Source organism: Alosa alosa, chromosome 3, assembly GCF_017589495.1.
Source record: "Alosa alosa isolate M-15738 ecotype Scorff River chromosome 3, AALO_Geno_1.1, whole genome shotgun sequence".
Lineage (NCBI taxonomy): Eukaryota > Metazoa > Chordata > Actinopteri > Clupeiformes > Clupeidae > Alosa > Alosa alosa.
Genome location: NC_063191.1, coordinates 22,355,572 through 22,377,051, shown reverse-complemented (window position 1 = coordinate 22,377,051; position 21,480 = coordinate 22,355,572). Strand labels below are relative to the sequence as shown.

At 45.0% G+C, this 21,480-nt stretch overlaps 1 protein-coding gene across 1 annotated transcript in view; it reads right to left on the bottom strand.

Annotated features, from left to right (window-relative positions):
• Positions 1-21,480, bottom strand: part of cps1 (carbamoyl-phosphate synthase 1, mitochondrial) — a 40,252-nt gene that overhangs the window by 10,698 nt on the left and 8,074 nt on the right. Inside the window, exons 19-30 of the mRNA XM_048239854.1 lie at positions 20,237-20,435; positions 19,424-19,600; positions 18,480-18,598; positions 16,423-16,564; positions 16,264-16,329; positions 16,096-16,159; positions 15,707-15,888; positions 12,375-12,569; positions 9,076-9,143; positions 6,888-6,963; positions 5,232-5,309; positions 280-387 (exon numbers count right to left, since the gene is read on the bottom strand). Of these exons, the coding sequence (XP_048095811.1) occupies positions 280-387; positions 5,232-5,309; positions 6,888-6,963; positions 9,076-9,143; positions 12,375-12,569; positions 15,707-15,888; positions 16,096-16,159; positions 16,264-16,329; positions 16,423-16,564; positions 18,480-18,598; positions 19,424-19,600; positions 20,237-20,435 (1,474 nt within the window). The remainder of the gene's footprint in view (positions 1-279; positions 388-5,231; positions 5,310-6,887; positions 6,964-9,075; positions 9,144-12,374; positions 12,570-15,706; positions 15,889-16,095; positions 16,160-16,263; positions 16,330-16,422; positions 16,565-18,479; positions 18,599-19,423; positions 19,601-20,236; positions 20,436-21,480) is intronic.

Sequence of the window (21,480 nt, the reverse complement as noted above, 5' to 3'; positions counted from 1 at the left end):
AGCTAACTGGGCCCAAGCACACAGCCACCCTCTTCTCAGGGCTTTGGAAAGGCTTATCTTCTTATATGTTTGGCCTATATGTGTAAAAGAGCTGCAAAATATGACATCATTGGACAATAGCACAATTATATCATGGCCTGGCACTTGTGTGGCTTAAAAACGCTGATTCAGTGCGAGGGTATGCAACATGGCTGTCCCTGCTTGAGGTGCATGAGCTGAGGTTTGTGATGAGAGGAGAGATGAGAGGAGGCAGTACGAGTCTGAAGGGACGTCACACACCTTCTCCAGCGCCCCCTGGCTGATGCTCTGAGTGGGCAGCATCAGGGTGGCATCTCCTGAGTGGACACCTGCGTCCTCCACGTGCTCCGTGATGGCATGGACCAGCACCTGTATACAAACACACACACACAATATGACCTTATATCAGCTTGTGTCTCAATTAGCATACAAGCGACAGGCAGTGTTTCCCCTTTAAACTCCTGAAACAAAACACAGAGCGTGGTGCAGACAGGAGCAGCAGCGATCCATGGCGCTCAATGTCATTAGCAGCCTTGAACACCACTCATTAGCCCAGTGCCATGAATATGGATAAGGGACACGGCGCGGGCCGACCCTGACTATGCGATATTAATCATGACGGGGAGAGAGGAGACGACTACGGCGGGAGAATTACACAAATAGCACAAAAACCAAAGAGCCAGTCCGCAAACAAGTCTCGGCGACAGCAACTTTGGAAGGACCTTGCTGAATGCGCTGCCTCAGGCTAGGTTCAAATGCTAACATGAAAGGTTTAAAAAACAGAGAGGGAGAAATTTAAAAAAAAAAACAAGTATACTTGAGATGACTCACTCCAGACACACGGGACTGAGTAGAATACAAGAGAGAGAAAGTTTAGTTGAGTGGGCTTTGGTCGTTCTTTCCTGGGTCCAGACCAGATTTGGTTCACAGGCACAACATGTAAATCAGTATATTTACAACCTTGTTGGGTGTCGACACACATATGCTGGAACCCTTGGCTTTTGAAAATGAATTGAAAATGTAAATGAAAATAAGTGCTCAGCAGACAAAATAAATCATATAATATCAAATACATTGTGTCAAAATGTTGTTAAAATTATGGGGTAAGGTGATTCTTTTGTTATGGTCCAAGGATTCAGGAGTGCGCACAATCAAGCCATATTCAGTCTGCAAATACTAAAAGCAACTACAACTGCAATGCCTAATGAGCTCATTACAATAAGGTGGGTTATCTTTGAGCAGGGCCACTGAGCTGGTCTCTGTGTGATTCAAACACTATAATACAGCCGATTCTCTTTTTTATGCATATGTAACAAAAAGTGTCATCTTCCATCAGATACCACATATTCAAAATCAAGTGTTCCAGACTCTGCTTTCAAAAGATTCCAATTTTAATGGGCTCGGTTTGATGGGTCTTTATCTGATAATTCTCCAATTGCTATAATCATTTTACAGCTCTAAAGTGGTCTGTGAAACGACAAGGTGAGAATACACTTTCCTCTGCGGCTTTCTGTAAGAATATAAATGGCAGAAATGCATGCTCTACTGCATCATACTCTGCTGACATCAATGAGTTTACGGAAGTATCATTGAGTTACATCAATATGCTAACTGATTCCATCATCCCAACTGTAAAGATCCGAAGCTTCCTAACCAGAAACCATGGGTGGATAGAAGTGAGAACGGCATTAAAGACACGCACCATGACATATAATGCTGGGCTTATTTCAGGGGATATGACGGATTACAAAGCAGCATCTTATAGTTTACGTAGTGCAATTAAAGATGCTAAGCGGCTATAGAGACAGAGTTGAAGCTGATTTCTTGGAGGGTGATCCAGCACGAGTGTGGAAAGGACTCGAACCATCACTGGCTTTGAAAGAAAGTCCCCTCCTATGATGAATGTGAGTAAAGCCCTCCCTGATGAACTTAATGCTTTTTATGCTCGCTTTGACATGAAAAAACACAGACTATATTGGACTAGCTGCAGCATGTGAAGCAAATGAGGATGCACCTTTCTGTGTCTCTGAGGTCGATGTGAGCAATGCCTTTAGGAGGGTAAATTGTAGAAAAGCTACTGGACCGGATGGAATTTCTAACAGGGTTTTGAAATCCTAAGCTGCTCAGTTAGCTCCTGTGTTCACTTATATCTTTAACACATCATTGGCTCAAGAGACAGTTCCTACTTGCCTCAAGCAGTCTGTTATTGTTCCAGTACCGAAAAACAAAAAGTCCATCATGTCTGAATGACTACACCGCCCAGTAGCCCTGGCGTCTACAGTGATGAAGTGTTTTGAGAAGCTTGTGAAAAACATTATCTGCTCATCCCTCCCTGCCTCCTTCGACCCCCTCCAATTTGCTTACAGAGCCAACAGGTCTACAGAGGATGCCATCTCAAACCTCATGCACACCACCTTAACTCACCTGGAGGAGGGAATGGGAATTATGTGAGGATGCTGTTCATTGACTTTAGTTCAGCATTCAACACGATAGTACCTCTCACCTTGGTCACAAAGATGAAGGCCTTAGGACTGAACACCACCCTGTGTCACTGGATATTTGACTTCCTCACCAACCGCTCACAAGTGGTTAGAGTGGGGGTCTGACATCTGACTCATTAACCATCAGTACTGGTGCTCCCCAAGGCTGTGTTTTGAGTCCACTGCTGTACAACATCTACACACATGACTGCAAAGCCAACAGTAGTCATACCTCCATCATCAAGTTTGCAGATGACACAGTGATCTTGGGCCTGATTAAAACAACAATGAACAGTTCTACTTGGATCAGGTTGATGAGGTGGCACAGTGGTGTCAATCTAACAGCTTGACACTGAATATCAATAAAACCAAGGAAATGGTAGTGGATTACAGAAGGCAGCAGCAGAACTACAGTTACACCCCACTAATGATCAGCGGGCAACCTGTAGAGAGTCACAAGTTTTAAATACCTTGGTGTCCACATTACTGAAGACTTAACATGGACTGTTAACACTCAATATGTTCTGAAGAAGTCCAGACAACTCTCTACTTCCTTCGTCAGCTAAGGAAATTCAAAGTTTCTACATCCATCATGAAGGCCTTCTACACTTCAGCGGTTGAGAGTGTTCTAACTGGTAGCATCATCACCTGGTATGGGAACTCCACAGTTAGAGATTGTAGTACTCTGCAGAGAGTAGTGCTCAGCTGAACGTACTATAAGAACTCAACTCCCTGCTCTACAAGATATCTATTCCAGAAGAGTACTCCTAAGAGCCCAAAAAGATTCTGAAGGACTCTTCTCATCCTAACAATGGATTATTCCTACCGCTGAAATCAAGAAGACGCCTATGTAGTCACAAAGCCAGAACTGAGAGACTCAGGAGAAGTTTTATCCCCAGGCCATCCTAACTCTGAACTCACACTATACTGACTTTGCACACATTCACTCCTCAGCACTCTCAAACATTTCCCAACTCTGAACTCACACTATACTGACTTTGCACTCATTCACTCCTCAGCACTCATGACCCCCCCACACACACACACACACACACACACACACACACACCCACACACACCTACAAGACTTTTAGCACTTTTACATCCCTCTCCCTATGCTACAGACCTTTTTTTTTATTTTCTTATTTCATCACATCGTCAAAACACACACACACACACACACACATATCTGACTTTCTCCAACTTTTTGCACACTTTTTATTTATTATTTTTGATTTCTCCTCCATCTACCCATGTCCTTGATTGCCTAGCCTTTCTGCCCCCCACCCCCACCCCACCCCATCCCCAACACACACACATCATCACTGTCATCACTTCACATACATACAGCACTCCTCTACATACTTGCTGCACACTGCCCCCCACATACACAGCACATTGTCTTCAGGATCTTCTCCAACACACATCCTCTACATACTTACAGCACACTGCCCCCACCTACCCACACACACACACTACACACACACACACAGTCACTGCTCCACTCCCGCCCACACACACATCTTCACTGTCATCACTCACATACATTACATACAGTACTCTGCTTGCAATAGTAAAACGAAAAGCGATGGTTCCATGCTATCCATGTGGGGTTACATGCCCACCAAGTTTAGGTGGTACCCGGTCTTACAGTGTCCCGAATCCTTGTTGGTGTCACGGTCACTAAATGTACACATAAATTATTTTATTGTAAGGCCCCCCATGAACGAAAGTCCACGAAACTTGGCATGCATTCGGAGGGTGTCATAATGATCCTACACTTTCAATTTCGTGCAGTTTTGACCATGTCAGCCAGAGATATTGTGATGAAAACACCTAATATTTTGCTTTTTTTAATTTTTTAACTAGGTGGCGCTATACATGAAATAAGTGGTAATAGGATAGGCTGACATGCCCCTAAGACCAACATACAAAAAAGGTGGACCTCCTAGGCCCTACGGTTCTCGAGATATTCACAGAAAACTGTCTCCGGCCACCTACAGGCCAGTTGGTGTATAGTAACATAAATTAATTTATTGTGTGGCCCCCCATGAACGGAATTCCACGAAACTTGGCGTGCATTCAGAGGGTGTCATAATGATCCTACACTTCCAATTTCATGCAGTTTTGACTATGTTAGGTCACAGATACCTGCGATTACAACACCTCATTTTTACTTTTTGTGTTTAACTAGGTGGCGCTATACATGAAATGAGTGGTTATGGAATGGGTTGACATGGCCCTTTGAGAAAAAAAAAAAAAAAATGGTCCTCCTAAACCCTACGGTTCTCGAGATATTCACAGAAAACTGTGTCTGCCCTACCCTCCTTTCGGGGGTCCAGTCCAGCAGGGGGCTACAGATCAAAACGAAAAAGCGATGGTTCCATGCTATCCATGTGGGGTTACATGCCCACCAAGTTTCGTAATACCCGGTCTTACAGTGTCCCGGAATCCTTGACGGAAATTTGGACATCTGAAAAAAAAAAAAAAAAAAAAAATTCTGACTAAACCTATATGGCGTTAAAGCTTTGCGCGGCGGTCATAATAAGGTGGGGTGACAGATCTGGGGTCACATCCAACACACTATTTACATTGTTATTTTGTAAAATATAAATGGCTGTCAAAGCACTTTCAGCTGGTTTGTATGAAATTGGTCCAGAACTGAAGATCAATTGATGGATAGACACACCAATTTGTCACACATATCAATGGAGGCTGGCAGGGCCCACTCACCTTCCCAGTTTTGGCCACAGCGTCCACCTCGACCTCTCTGGCTCCTCTGATGAACTTGGTGATGACCACAGGGTGCTCCTGCAGGGACAGGAGGGAGAGAGGGACAGAACAATTATCAACACTGGCAGGACATCAAGCACAACACACACCTATGTAAGTGGTAGCTGTTGCCTACTGGCTAGGGAACCAGACTTGTGGCTGAAAGGTGGCTGGTTTGACCCCTGACAAGTAGGAAAAGTGTGGGCAGGGGGAGTGGTTGAACATGGCTCTCCCACATCCACATCCACGGCTGTGGTGCCCTTAAGCAAAGCATCTAAGCCCTAAGTACTCCCCGGGCTCCAGGTTTGTGTGTGTTCACTAAGCACAGATGGGTAAAATGCAGAAAAAGAATTTCTGTCGGGATCAATGACAGCATTTCTTTACCTATATTATAGGAATACTCTCTATAAACAACAAAACTACAACTATTTGCTTTAAATTTTGGTGGATGCCAAAATAAGTAGCTTTGTTGGTCTCCACACATGATGGATGTGGATACAGACACAAGATTAAAACCTTGTCTTTGTCCACAAAGCGCTTTGACAAGGAACTATGTCAAAAGCATTAAAAAATGTAATATACTCAAATCGTGTATTGTCAAGGTCCCAAAACAGGGTGAGAGGTTTTTTTGCCCAGACATTGCTGGGAACCATATAAATAAATAAAAAAAGGATCCATCTTGTTTTTCTACAGAGAGGTCCAATTCAGGTCAGCAACAAGAACAGCTAGTTCCAGGCCAAGGGGCACTGGCAGGGGATGTGTGGAGGGGTCAGGCTTATTAAAGCCCTCTCTAAGGGCACTGGGGCCGTGGAGAGCCGGGACCAGGAGGGGTGGTGCGGTGTGGTGTGGGGTGGGGTGGGGGCGGGTGGAGGTCTGGAGAGGCCGTCTGTTGTGCCCTCAGGCTGGGGCACGGTGGATGTGCCAGGTGCGGTGGAGCCACGCGGTGAGAGTGCAGAGCTGGAGGGGAAGAGTAAACAATGCAAGCATGCCCCGGAGCCAGCACACAGACAGGAGTGCCAGCTAATGCTAATTGGCCACATATACACACACCGCAGAGTGTGTGTATGCCTCTATGTGTGTGTGTTTGTGGGGGGTCGGTCGGGTGTGGTGCTCATGTATGTCTATGTGTGTGCATGCCTATGTGTGTATGTTTGTCTGTGTCCCAGAGGTCCAATCTACTCTGTGGTTCTAACTTTTGATACACTGAATAATGTACACTGTACTGGTATGTGCTTAATGTTTATTCATATGTGGATTTGACACAGACTAAAGTGAGGAGGAGTGCAACACAAGCTAATAGCTAGAGGCAAGTTTTACTTTTCACATTACAAACAGGTTTTTAGGTGTGTAACAGTATATGAACTTGCAAGAAAATGCTAGAAGTTCACATCTATGTTTCAGACTTAATTATAGTGAATGTTTTAAAAGGGAAAATACAACAACGGAATATTAAGCCAAAATAATTGGAGCTGTGGGTAGACTTACAAAATAGTCTACGCACATGCACATTCTTTTCGGTTTTGTGTATTGGTTGTATTGGTTCAAGATTGTATGGACAGTGACACACAAAACTGACGCTGTATGGTCTCAGATGTCGTTCCCAGACGTGCACCTCACCTGTGACACCTGAGCAGCCTCCTCCAGGAACCTCTTCATCTCCTCCTCTCCGTAGGCCACGTTCATAGCAGAGCCACTGTGTGAGATGGTGAGGGATGAGAGAGGGTAATCAGACAGTAGAATCTGATACTAAAGCTGGAGGCTAAATCTAGAGGGTTCCAAGTTCTCCTGTGTCTGGTGAAGAGTGGAACTCATTTACATAATTCAATCACGTAAAACTCGTCTGAAAAGAGACAAGGTCACAGAGCAATAGACTAACAGAGTAAGCAGAACAGTCCAACAGAAGAGCGTGTGTGTGTGTGTGTGTGTGTGTGTGTGTGTGTGTGTGTGTGTGTGTGTGTGGGGGTGTTTGGCTGAATGCAGCATTATATGGGTCAGCTATTCCTGCAGGCTCCGCACAAATGAGTTTGGTTTCCGAGCACTCCGTCCTTAAAAAAGACCATTCGGGGCTAAAAGGGACGCTGACCGCTTGGCCTCCACCTGTTCTGCTAAGGAGCCCTGGGGTCGGGTGACGCAGAGCGCAGCAGACTAGTGCCCTCCAGTCACACCCCCCGCCCCCCACTCCAGCCCACACTAACACCACCCTAACTCCACCCACCCAAAGGGGACACAACAGGAGCAAAGGACCTACTTCCCCCTCACCCCTTCACTGCAGTGACCTCTGACTTCCCCTTTGCGCTTTTAGAGGGCCTCCCTCACACATAGCTCACAACATCCAAGAGGCGTCCATTACCTACCAGCTGCGACAGAACATTTGAGAAATGACCACACTTATGGCATACATAAATGTCAGCTGACCCTAAACACAGTTCTCTTTGGAGCATACTGAGCAGCTGAGGAACACCAGGATGGAAGATTCTACCAGAGAGAGACATCAGTGGAGCTGCCCCCAGGCTTTCTGCGGTCACCGTCTCATGACAGTGTGCTGGTGAAGTGACCTGCGATCTGGGGAGAAGTTGTGACTGGACTTGCTGTGAGAAAAGTGGCCTCTCTAGGAGGTGGTTCTTCCTGAAGCACTGCCCCCAGGCACAGCGCGGCAGAGCTGCATGACCTGCCACGACGCTGGAGGTTCAGATGAGCACAGGAGGCCAATGCTACCAGCCACCGCAGCTCAGCGCAGCACAGCTCTCTACGGAGCGGCCTGTGATCAGGGTACAGAAAGTCATCTGCACTGCCCAAGGTGCTGGCCGGCTTTAGAATACTAATCCATACTAATATATAAAACTAATATTTTTGGATGACATCCACTAAGCAACTCTTGCTTGTTTTTGTCATTCTGGTACAAAGGAGTGATTTTTTTTCATCTGTTGTCTGAGATGTTCATTTCCTTCCCCATAACGATCAGAGTTATAGACCAGAGGATGGATAATTACCGTCCAAACCTGGCAAATGGTGTAATTGCAGGGCTTTGCACACAGCTCTGGACATGAGGCAGTATGACTCTCAGAGCACGAGTCAGCTAAACTCGGTGGTCAGATTATGTTACATGGTGACGTCCAGGGTTTCAGGTTGCGCTTAGCCTCTGGACCTTATGGAGCTCTTGCCATTACACAACCACAGGCTTGTGCCAAGTGCAGCCATAACCAGTGTTTTCATTCATTCATTATAACAGAGCTCAGCAGACTGTCATGGATTGGAGACTTTTTTTATCTTTACGTGTATTGCTAGGATAATGCCTGCGTTTCTGGGATTGTCTCGGGTAGGCACAGCATTGTGAGGGGAACCAACAGAATTGACAGCGACATCCACCACAAACACTTGGGTCCCCTGGGGAAAGCAGGGCACATCTGCGGCTTGACTCTGAGCCAGCATAGTGAGGAGAGGAGAGGAGAAGAGAGGAGAGCAGCGTCTCTAAGGCCAGGCCACTGCTGATGAGCTGCATCTCCTCCACTAGGAAGATTACAGAAGAGAGCAGCAGTGCTATTAAACAGGCAGACAAACAGAGCTCCATTCTCTTTGGACTTTTTTTTGGATTTGCCACCTCACACTCAGGCACTTTAAACTGCGATTGGTCTTGTAGGTAACATTAGTTAGTTAGTTAGTTAGTTAGTTAGAAACATTGATACATTCATTTGCATTTGTAAGTGAGTTAGCACTCATTTGATACACATTGAACACATATAGGTGTATTATGCATTAACATGCAGAGACATTAAGGACAGATAGATAGTATTGCACAACACCTCACCTCAGCACATAAGATGGCCGCAGCAGGCATGGGTAGCCAACCTTATTAGCAAAGGCGAAGGCATCCTCCTGCAAATTAGACATAAAATCTGCAATGAGTCAATGCATTTTGGATAGTCCCTTTTCCCAAAGCATATGTTTACATTACCAGGCCCAGCTAGAAACATCACACTCACCCCCACTCTTTAGGGAGTCCCGTGGTCCTCATACTCAAACATATTGCAACACGAGTTTGAAGTTTGAGGATGGAGCACAGACAATCCAATTCACTGACTATGTGTGTCAGTGTGTGTGTCTCGCGGGGCCTGTGTGTGTGTGTGTGTGTGTGTGTGTGTGTGTGTGTGTGTGTGTGTGTGTGTGTGTGTGTGTGTGTGTGTGTGTGTGTGTGTGTGTGTGTGTGTGTGTGTGTGTGTGTGAGAGAGTGTATAACACAACGTCATCCAGCACTCCTCATAACAAGCGTCCATCCCCTGCGGTCCTCATCAGACACATTTCGGCGTGCGAGCGGAGCGCACAGCCCACAAGTACACTGTAGCTCCAGGCTCACTGTGAGCCAGCTGGGCCTGCAACAGGAAGGCCGGCGCACAAACCATCAGCGGGAGACTGATAAACACCGCGCGCACAAACACTCGCATGCACGCGGCGCGCACGCGGGCCAGACACACACAATTAAAGACGACCACAAAGCGGCTGGAGTGGTGCTGAGAGCACTGAAGGCTGAGAGAGCAGAGCCTGACTCATCCACAGGGCTGCTTTGATGAGTCCCCCGCCGCCGCCACCACCACCACCACCACCACCCCCCCCCCCCACACACACACACACATTGACTTGCTTTAGCCATTCTCCTTCATTCCAGTTTTATAAAATGGGCTTCTCTGTCTGACTGGTATGCGAAAACACGCACTCCTAACCGTGGAACATATTGTCATGTGTCTGGCGTCAGCTGCATTGCTTTAGCTAACGGTCTATATTAAGATGCAGATTGTGTGGTAATCTCCATGGAGAGAGAGAGAGAGAGAGAGAGCTAGAGAAAAGGAGGAAAAGAAGGCAAAAAGGAGGAAGAATAAGGGAGCTGCGTGTGTGGGGAGCGTGTCAGGATGGACTCTGGCCTCTGGCCTCGCACGTCCCACACACCTACTACACCTGCCTCTGGCACTAGCTCAATTCCCTCCCAACGCAGCAGCAAACAAACAAACAAATAAATAAAAACAAATAAATAAACAAAACAAAAAAACAATGAGGAACTAAGGCTGATGGGTGAGAGTGTGTCAACTTCCAGACAACACGTCCCCACACTTGTGATGTTTGGGGGGAGGCTGAGAGCACTTGAGCGCCGGGGGAGTTTGTGCCGTGGCTGTGGCTGAGCTTAAGAGCCGCTGGAACCTGGGGACAGGAGAGGCGCCGCTGTGCCCCGAATCCAAATGAGACAGAGAAGCTTCTAGAAAACTCTCCCCCTCGCGCAGGGCACTCAGGTGACAGGAAAACAAAACGCACCTTAGTGTTAATTTCGTCAGACGAGACGAGAGGAAATCTGTTCGTCAACAACGTTTTTTTTCATGACTAAGAAGAGACGATGACGAGACGGCAGTAATGTCCTGAAACACTGACTAAGACTATCTTAAGATGCATTATTGTTGACCTAAAAAGACGAGACTAAAATGTTTTGCATGAAATAAAAACTAAGATAAAATCTCTCTTCATTTCTAAAGCCTACAAAATGAGAAGACAGAATATCTAGCTGTTACGTTTTAAAATATTCGAATGAGTTCATACGCAACAGCTTTCCTGTAGGCTAGTCTACGTGCTGTTGCTGCAACCCTGTGGCTGCAACACCTAAACTACATGGAACAAGAGCACTGGAGATTTCTGCTAGAGTTAGCAAGCTAACTACCTAAGCTTTATGCCACAATGCTACATACCCAGAAGTTGAAACTTCTCTCATACAAATTAACATCCCCAGAATGTCCATACGAAAATGTTCATCATGTAATGTCAACTATTTAACTAGTTAGACTGATGATGCAAAGTTTGCTAGCAAGTAAGCTAATATGGAAAGTTCGCTAGCAAGTTAGCTATGGCTAAGATGGAGAGTCTGTTTGGGGAATGGTTGTGTTTAAGATATCGCCATCTAGCGGGAGTAAAAACATTAATACTTTGGTCTATGACAGTGTTTCTCAAACTTTTCAGTTTCAGGACCACTTAACTAACCCTAGCTAAAAAAAAAAAAAAAGATTATACCTACTTCAACAGTAGCCTATAATTAGTCTACACTATAGGCCTACTCACTGAACCACCTTGCTTATTGTCTTTGCACTTTGCTTATTGTGTGTGGATTCATACTGTATGATTTAAACTGGCATATCTTACATAGACAGTGTTGCAGAACTGTTTTTACATACAAAGTTGGTTCAATATTGCAAACAACTCATCTATATTATATTTTACCACGCCTGCTTTCCTGACCACTTGGGATAGCTGCGGACCACCAGTGATTCCCCGACCACACTTTGAGAAACACTGGTCTACTTAATATGACAGTGGTCCAGTCAAATCTTTTACTCTCTATGGTCAAAATCCCAGCCGAGCTATAACTGAAGCTCGACTTACCTGTGCATGTAAACATACTGACTGACAAAAATCAGAATGAGTAATTATAACAGACGAGTAGCCCTGTCGACACACAATATTGTTGGAAAATTGAGATGTGTGAAACACTATTTGACTCAAATGGTAATCAGAAATAATTTGTTATAAAAAAAAAAGACTAAAATGTGTTGACTAAAACTGACTAAGACTAAGATACCTTTAGTTTTCTTTTGACTAAAACTAGACTAAAATGACGAGACTTTTAGTCGACTAAAACTTGACTAACAAAAATGATATTTGAATGACTAAATATGACAAAGACTAAAAAGGACATTTCGTCACAAGACTAAGACTAGGACTAAATTAAAAATAGGTGACAAAATTAACACTAACGCAGCTCCGTGTTAACAAATGGGCACAACATCTTTTGACTGGATCAGACGGAAATGGGACGGGAACAACAAATGGCAGCAGCTGGTGACAAAGTGAAAAACAGAACGCAGTCCACCATGGGAAACAGGGGAAGATAAAAGAACCATTCTGTAGTGTTGCCAACACTGCACTGCACTGAGAACAGACCAGGGCCCAAGCTAGCCTATAAAACAGAGCATTAAGTGCAGAAGCTGAGTAGACTTACAGGCAAGTTAAACTAAATGTGTCCCTACCTAAACTGTATCTGGATCAGTGTTGGTGCGTGTTGGTGGTGTGTCTTACCAGTGAGCTGAGGGCTCTCCAGGGAGCCTGGTGCACCCCGAGCTCATCAAGGATGGTGGAGAAGATGGAGCGCTCCTCAGCGCGGTCGATCTGGAGCGGGTTGGTGCCCAGGATCTTTATCCCGTTCAGGTGGAGCGGCATGGCCAGGTTGTTGGGGATCTGACCGCCCACAGACACAATGCAGCCGGTGCAGCCCTGAAGAAACCAGTGCAACATGAAGAGATCATGTCAGCTCAGCATAACGCCTTATCGTGGTCTAGGTTTGACAAGAGACAATAATCCACCCAAAAAAAACAAAAGCCATGTCTAGAACAATACATGTTCCTGCTAAACAGTTAAGGTTGGCTGCTGAGGTACACAACAGAATCTAAAAGTGCTGAATTCAAAACAACATGCTTAAGAATTAGGACTTTCAGGTGTTCAGAAATTGATGCACGATTCAAACTTCAGTTCCTGTGTCCAGCCTATGCTGACCAGGTGGCCTTTGCCATCGTTCGCCTTGTCCATGTACTCTGATACACAACCAGGGCCTGTTGGCCTCAGAGCATCTGATGCCAGTCATGGCACCGTGTACTGGTCAGATCGGAGGGCACACGCTCTGCCCTGCTGTGCCCCCTCTCCCCTCGGAGCCCGCGCCCGCATCCCTACTCGTGTTTCTATGGAAACGCCAAATGTGACCACTTCATTACTCATACAGTGCCCCCTCCAGGTACGCTGAGCTTCTCTAATGCAAAGTTAATTACTACAACTTGGCGTCTGGGAATTGGCTCGCGACATCATGCCTCTACACGGCTTATTTGTTTACCAAGAGGGGAGGGGGAATAATCACATCATGATCCAATAGCCACTTACGCAGGCTGGTCATTTGTGGAAGATAAAAAGTCCATAAATATTTAGAGGCGTTGAGTGCAGGGGGTTGTTGGTGAAAAATCACCAGGTTGAATACTTAATCTTTTGAATCGAACCTGACATCAGGGTCTATGACAGGGCTATTCAATTAGTTTGTAATGGGGGCCAGTTCATGAAAAGCATCACAACTGAGGGGCCGGAGAAATGCGGCTTGAAATATGAGTCACATTAACAGCTGTAGATACAATGAACAGCAGCAATATGGGTGTTCAAATGTTGTATTTTGTACATGCATAACAACATCATTAGCCAGTGACTAATATCTGAAATCTGTGATAATAACAGTAATGGAATCTGTGCTTTGCGCAGTAAATGCTTGGTCCAAGATTCCCAGTGAGTAGAAACATTCAAACACTTTTCAGGTGAAATAATGTGTAATCAGTTGCATATATGTAGCTCTTCTGACGTATAGGCCTACTTGTTACATTTGACGTTCCCACCATTTAAATGAGATGACCGTGACCTCTAGATTTTCTTTAGCAGTGGGGGCAGGCCAGTCATAATAGCCTAATAATAATATTAACATGGGGGGCCGGGGATTTTTTTTTCTTTCTGGTTCTAATCACACTATTTTAACATGTTTTGAGAGGGACAGGCCCATCTTTTTGGTGAACGGAGGTGCACATCATCTCCTTTAGGCTACTTTCTTTGGTTATTAATATAGTCTACGATTCATTTTTACTACAAAACGTTTTGCCGTCGTCACATTTATAAATGTTAATTTACCTTCGGCTATCAGTGATACTTTTTGCTTCGAATCGCAATTGAGTGCGCATTTAATGTAACATGCCACGATTTCCAAGAGGCCTTTAGACAGGCTCATTTCTGACTTCACTAGACTATCATTGCATTTGTTTATGTTGTAAGACGTGAAGAAATGAAGGACATAGTCTAGGCTACGCACAAATTCATCATTCACTAAATGGACACAGAGAGACTCCAAGTTTTTCTTTCGCTATCGTTGCAAAAAAAATAGCCAGGCTACTGTATAGACATACTTTGAAATTCCATGAGAGTCGGATCTGCTCCACCTTTTTACCAAGTTTTGCAGAAATTGTGCCCGTGGTTTTTTGCGATATTGTTGACAGAAACTATTTGTGTGGTGCAACCTGTTAAATATTAGTAGTTCATAAACTCCAACGTAGTGCCAATTTAGGTTGAAACTAAACTAAGATGGAACTTACGTTCAAATTACAAATGTAATGAATTGTAATGTAGTCTAATTTGTGCAATGGGCTGAGGTGCAGTGGCTGCAGGACTAAAGCGAGCGAGAGATACAACAGTGGAAAACAGCTCATGCACTTGCTAAAGATTCATTTTTTTTTTTAAGGGCCAGTACAAATGACCGCCAATTGAAGAGACCTGGTCTATGAAGTCCTTTGAGAATGACTGCAGAGGAATGGGAAATCTTTACAGAAGATAAAGGGCTTCCAGGGTGAGATAGGAATTTGCCTGATTTTCATGATAAACATCTACAAGATGTGCAAATTTGAAATACAAACTATGTGGCAGGCCAGTGTCTCTTGAGAAAATATGTGCCACTTGCAAATGCTACAAACAAATAACAAAACTGTTCTACTCTACACACCAAGCAGTCATCACATTTTGCTCAAACTAAATGTTACACAGCGGTCTTCTATGTCACATGAAACATGGATACCTTTCCCTCCCAGTGCAGAGCTGCTGGTGTTACGTAAGAGTTATGTAAAGGGCTCTGAGGTTGGGAAGAGTGACTGCCGAGGGGGGAGCATTACTGGAAAGCCTTCATATGATCTGAGCCACGGGAGCAAATCCAGGGAATGGGAGTGGGAAGAAGAGACCCTCTTAGTCAGACTTATTGTGCACGTCTCATACTTCTTCAATTCTACAAAAAAAATATATATATTTTGGGGGGGTTGTTAAACCTGTTCTACGGTATTAAACTATTAAAAACAGTTTATTAAACTGTTGTTAAACAGTATTAAACTATTAAAAACTGATAAATATCAAACTTACTACATCAAATGTTACAGCTAATGCTGTGCAAGAGGTCTTCATGATGCAAGTCGGAGAAAGAGCCTCCCTCAAAGTCTACATCATAAACTTACATCCTCTACCAGCTTCTTAAATCGCCTCTTTCATTGCTAGCAAGACAGCTTATTTCATGTTTTGGTCTGGTGGATAGAGAACACTTAGGAGGGTGAACCTCTACTGCCTAATCAGTTCAAGTCTACAGTATGTGAGGAAAGCCCTGCTAACGCCCTTACTGGAGCAGTAGTCCACCATTCCAGTTCACTGCGGGGGTTGCTGGTGGTGGTGAGTAGAGGGGTGGGGTGGTGGGGGGTTGGGGGGTTATGGGAGGGAAGTGTGTGTGTGCCAGCGGGTGGGTGTGCGTGTGTGCGCGTGTGTGTGCGTGTGTGTGTGTGAAGAAAGTGACCCCTCACCTCCTGCTGTGTGATGTCCAGGATGCGCTCCAGGGTCAGCTCCTCGAAGTACAGCCGGTCACACTCGTCAAAGTCCGTGCTGACCGTCTCTGGGTTATGGTTCACCACCACCGTGCGCCGGCCCATCTGCCGCAGGGCGCGGATGCTTGACACGGCGCACCAGTCGAACTCCACACTGCTGCCTGCAGGAGGGCAGGGGAGGGGTTGCAGGAGGTTGCATAAATATCTGATAAAGAGTCCTTAGGAACACTCTGCTTTGGATACTTTAGTTCCTTTTCTTTTATTTCCTCTAAAAACTCTTTGTTTCTCTTTAGAAAAAATGCCTAGCTGGATACACTGGAATGAATGTGTAATTGGAAACAGCATAAAATCCAAAGACAGACTCTTACCAATATGATAAGGACCACATCCCAGCACCATAACACCCTGGTCAGTGAATTCCAAATCATGCTCCTATTCATGGACAAAAAGGTTCAGATGGGAAAAAGACCCAAAAGACTAAGAGAATAATAAACATTATAGCATAAAGATCTGATCTAATGCAGAGGCAGGAGTACCTGGCCATGATAAGTGCAGTATAGATAGTTGGTGACCGCTGGGTATTCTGCAGCCAGGGTGTCAATCTGGGTGGAACAAAACAAGTTTATTAATATAAGCACTGGCAGCTTTTAGCTGACTGCTGGCTCCATGCCAACCCAGTGTCCGGACGCTCTCACCTGTTTGACCCAGGGACGGATATTCTGGCTCAGCCGGAGTGCCCGGGCCTCGTCCTCGGAGGTGCCCAGGGCACTGCCCACTTGGCGGTCGGAGAAGCCGTCCTGCTTGGCCTTCAGGAGGATCTCGGGAGGCACGGAGAAGCTGCGGATCGAAGGCAACACAGAGCCAAGCGATCAATGACACCAGGCCCCAGTGACGGAGCGCTCCGACTGAAGTTGTGCCAGGAGTTAAGAGAGAACTTCCCCATACACCCCACCCTCTCCACACACACTCTCTCACACACACACACACACAAACTCTAAGTCCCGTCCCTGATGCATCTGAGCGCATTCATGCCCGGGGATTTGCTCCCACCGCTAGCTGGGTTAAATGGGGAGGGAGGAATGAATGGGTTTAATTAAGATGTCGTGTGGCGTGGCGGCACGCGGCGCTACGCTGCGCTGTGCTCGGAGCTCAGGCTGCATGGCTGGCCGTCTCCCACTAAGCCCAGACGCAGAGGCCAGGGTCCTGCTTAGGCCGGCCTGTCGGCACAGGAGCAGGAAATTAGGTGCAGCGCAATCGATGAGGCATCAATAAATGAAGTGCTCAAAATCCCCCGGCCACACCTCTCCAACACAGGCTCTTTCAATTCCGTTTCAAGCCATTAAAATTTCAAGGCCTGGGGGGGGGAAGCGCTTCGAATTTTTTAAGGCGAGAAAAAAAAGGTAAAGGCGATCATTCTGTGGTGATTTCTATCGTTTTATCACTCAATTATTTAAGACCTCACACCGTGAGGTTATCGGAAATGTCAAGTGATCTTCACCCCAATGCACCCACTGGCCTTAAAGAGCAAAACATTAACAGTCTTATGGAGCAGCAGAAAGTAAAATACTTGGCCAAAGGAGATATTGAAAAGTGCTTAAGGAGCAACCTATGCTATTTAATTCTACTGCTAAAAAATGGAAAGAGAAAGGAGGAAATTGATCTCAACTCTCCTATATGTCCAACAGAAAGCACCAAATATCCTTCCTAAAAGCCAATCTCCCAGTAGACCAGACATATTGAATTCAAATTCTGCTGGCATATTTCTCCATCTACAGTGCTAAAACTTCTGCTAAGACAATAAAACTGTCAAACAATAAACTGGCTGTCTGCCATTGTGTTCTTAGTCAGAAAATCACAACCAAACCACAGAAATACTAAGATATAAAGCAGTTAAGAGTTTTCAGGCAGTGAGAGTTTCAAGAACAGACAATTTACTTTCACAGCATGCCAACCGGACTTTTCCAGATAACTCATCTCAGAGTGTTTCCTAAAAGCCTGAGGAATCACAGGTTGCCCAGACAAGGACAAGGGAATCATTACATACAATCAATAAAAAATAGGTGAAAATCCACTGAACAGACAACATAACCTGTTAAGGCAGAGCATGTTTGCTCACAGACATTCTTACAGCTCCATCTAGTGTCTATGACATGACATTGCATGCCCTCTGCGAATGAGAGGGCTTAATACCTCTTAATACTATGAATGAGTCATACCTGCTGCCAACAATCACTTTTTTTCCAGTTTACTCCCACATTTCAAGGTCATCTCTCGGCGCCCTACCGTTTTGTATTTCACCCGGAAAACTCCCGTAATTTGCATGACCATCAAACTTCATTTTAAAACCATGGATCGATTCATTATTTCGGTTAGTCTGACATTTCCCAGTTTTTGGAGATTTGAAGTTTTGGAGGTAGACTGCAGGCAGCAGGTGGATACATAACTGGCATGCACATCTCGGTATTTCGGTATACATATTTCGGTAAGGTAGAAGCAATGACCGAAATGCAGTGTTGCAAAGAGTGTATGAAACAAGTTAAATAAGCAAACACTGATCCTGTGCAAACACTATGTGTGTGTGTGTGTGTGTGTGTGTGTGTATTTCTCCAGAAACGGCTCAAATTTTGTTACTGAATGGCAGGGATACAAAATAACAACGGTAAGGTTCCTTTATGAAGACTGCTTGTGTGTGTGTGTGTGTGTGTGTGTACATGTGAAAGTCATGTTAGTTAGTGTGTTCACACTGTCTCACCTGTTGTACTGGCCCAGGTGTTGCTCCAGCTCAGTGATGCGTCGGAGCTTGTGCAGGAACCACTTGTCGATGGCGGTCAGTTGGTGGATCTGATCCACACCCATCCCGCTGTGGAGCGCCTGCAAGGCATCGAGTGCAGGGGAAACACAATCAGCACTTCCTGCCCCCTGATTCACCAGATGGGCGATAAAGCTGGGATGCTCTGCGGAGCCACTCAGTGAACGGGGGACGTGTTCTATTAGGGCCGTCTTTAAGCAGGGGAAATAATGCGGCCTGAACGCAAGAGCCAGGCTCACTCCTTCTCTTGAATACCAAACGGGGGAGCCAATGAGCTGTGACCCAATGAGTTTCAGCACGGCCACCATCAGAGCGCTGGGGCCCCTGTCGGCCTCTCGACCAATCAACGAGTGGCACTCGACAGCCATCCGCTTGATAGGAGACATAACCAGCTTGGAATGAAATTACGCACCCAGGGAGCAACATGAAATTACAGTGGCGCCACAGCAAGGCCAACCTTGAGAGTTATTGATGTTCCACGGCCTGATGTGATTTGGGCTATTATTTCTTAATAAATCTGCCAGCATCAATAATCGTGTTCAACACTCATGATACATTCTGTTTTAAAAAGGAGGCATGATGAGTTTTTTTTTGATGAGCGCTAGCAGTGAAGGAGATTGAAAAAAATACAAAGAATGAAATGAATGAAAAACGCACCATCATAGGTCACATGAATAAATGATTAGGAATACTTGCTAACTAATTACAACACAGACTGTGTAAACAATGACAGTGAGGATTTTGTGAAGGATGCAGCAGAGATGGCAAAACAACTTTTTAAAAACTGTCCTTGGAATAGAAAAGAAAAAAATCCCCATCAACTATCAACGGTCTGATCTGTTTGACCCTGTGACCCCCACCCCCTCGCCATCACTCCTACGCTGTACCTTGGCCAGGGAGAAGATGCGGGTGCTGGAGGGCACGGCCAGCTCCTGCTGCAGGTCCTGCTCGTCGGCCCAGGCCCTCTTGAGTGGCAGGTGGGGCACAAAGCCATCCACGGAGGGGTGGCACATGCGCAGGGCCTTCTGCATGCTCTCCTCAAAGGTGCGGCCCACCGCCATCACCTGGGGTCCCGCGGGGGAGCGGGGAGGGAGAACATGGGAACAGAGGAGGAGGTCAGGCTGAATGACAAGACAGCTGCATATGCTTACTTACACACACACACACACACACACACACACACACACACACACCGTGAGACTGCAGATGAAAGGTGTGCCCTTGAGGGGATTGATGTGAATGCATTCATTGTGGCGAAGGACGTATGTCCTTCTGAAAAGACGTTTCTGATGACAGTTCAATGGGTATTAGGAATACCTTAAAGATGCAGTGTGGAGACTTTGTTGTCAAAATGACATACTGTATGATTCTACATAAACAGGTGTGATGTCTTTCTGAAGGCCTGAAAAAAACATAATGCATCACAAAAGTATGCACTTGCTATCCATCTTATTTCGATCTCTTAGGAAAGTGAGTGTATACACTGAATTCAGGGAGAAAAAAATACCTTTTACAGAATGCCATCATTACAGTACAGTTGAGCAAACCTACATGTCTTGGAGAAAAGGAGCCATTCCAGTTCATTGAAATACTGTAATTCACTAACTTGCTGTTTAATTACGTCTATTTGAGCATCTGATAATCAAGACGCTATGTGTGTGTGTGTGTGTAACAGTAGAAGAGTAACATCTGTGGCCCACCTCGCCCACACTCTTCATGGCACTGCCGATCTCCCGGGACATGCCCTGGAAGCGGTCCAGGTCCCAGCGGGGGATCTTGGTGACGATGTAGTCCAGGCTGGGCTCGAAGCAGGCTGTGGTCTTCTCCGACACAGCATTCTTGATGTCCGGCAGAGGGATGCCCAGGGCCAGTTTGGCGGCCACAAAAGCCAGAGGGTAGCTGAGGAGAGGGACGGAGGGAGAGTAAGCAGTGGACATAACTATCTGTGTTCATCCACAGTACGTCATTGTCACTGAGAGGTGGACTGTTAAAGAAATGAAATGATAAAGCATGTTTGCTTAGCTTCTCATATTCTAATGAATAAATCAGGAATTCCTTAGGGGGAAAGATGCAGTGCTAAACTATCTACAACAGTGCATCACTGCATGTGGTCAGACAATGCATCATCCAAAGCATCTACTCTAGCATAACCTACCTCATTTTAAAGATAGGGGGAGAAAAAGAAAATGGAGGAAAGAAGGAAACTCTAATAAATAACTGTTGTCAGTGTTTCCCCTAGAATTTTTTACAGCAGCGGTGCTGTTGATCGTAGGAAGACCCCCCACCCCAAAAAAAAAAAGAGAGAAAAAATTTAAAAAAATGACTCCTTAAATGGTGACTTCTGGTGGATTTTGTGAAAGAAAGAAAAGAAAATTGAGTTACAAATTATGACATAACCATCAGCACAAGCATTTACAAAGCATGATTATTGCAGTACTTGAACAGGATTATTCATGTTTCTCTTTCACCATTTACATTATTAGTATCAGCCACTAGTAATAATTAGTATTAGCAACTGTACACTGTAGGCCACTGTACAAACTATTACTATTTAGAATATACAGTGCTGTGCATAAGTTAAGACATGTATATATATATATATATATATAAGTTAAGTTAAGACATGTATATATATATATATATATATATATATATATATATAACATTTATTTATTTACGATAAATTAAAAAATTATTGATGTCCTATTTTTTTTTAATTAAGGCATTAAGACAAAAGGCAAAATATGTTTTTTATTCCTCCCTTTAGCCAATTTCAGCATGGGTGTCTTAACTTTTGCACAGCACTGTATAAACTATATAGACTTCTCTTTCATGCCATTACACTGTATTGGTGCTGTGCAAGTTGAATTGAGTGCCTGTCACTTTAATGCCGTGACGGCCCGTGACGCTGGCTTGATTATCACGGTTTTAAGCTAACTTAGTA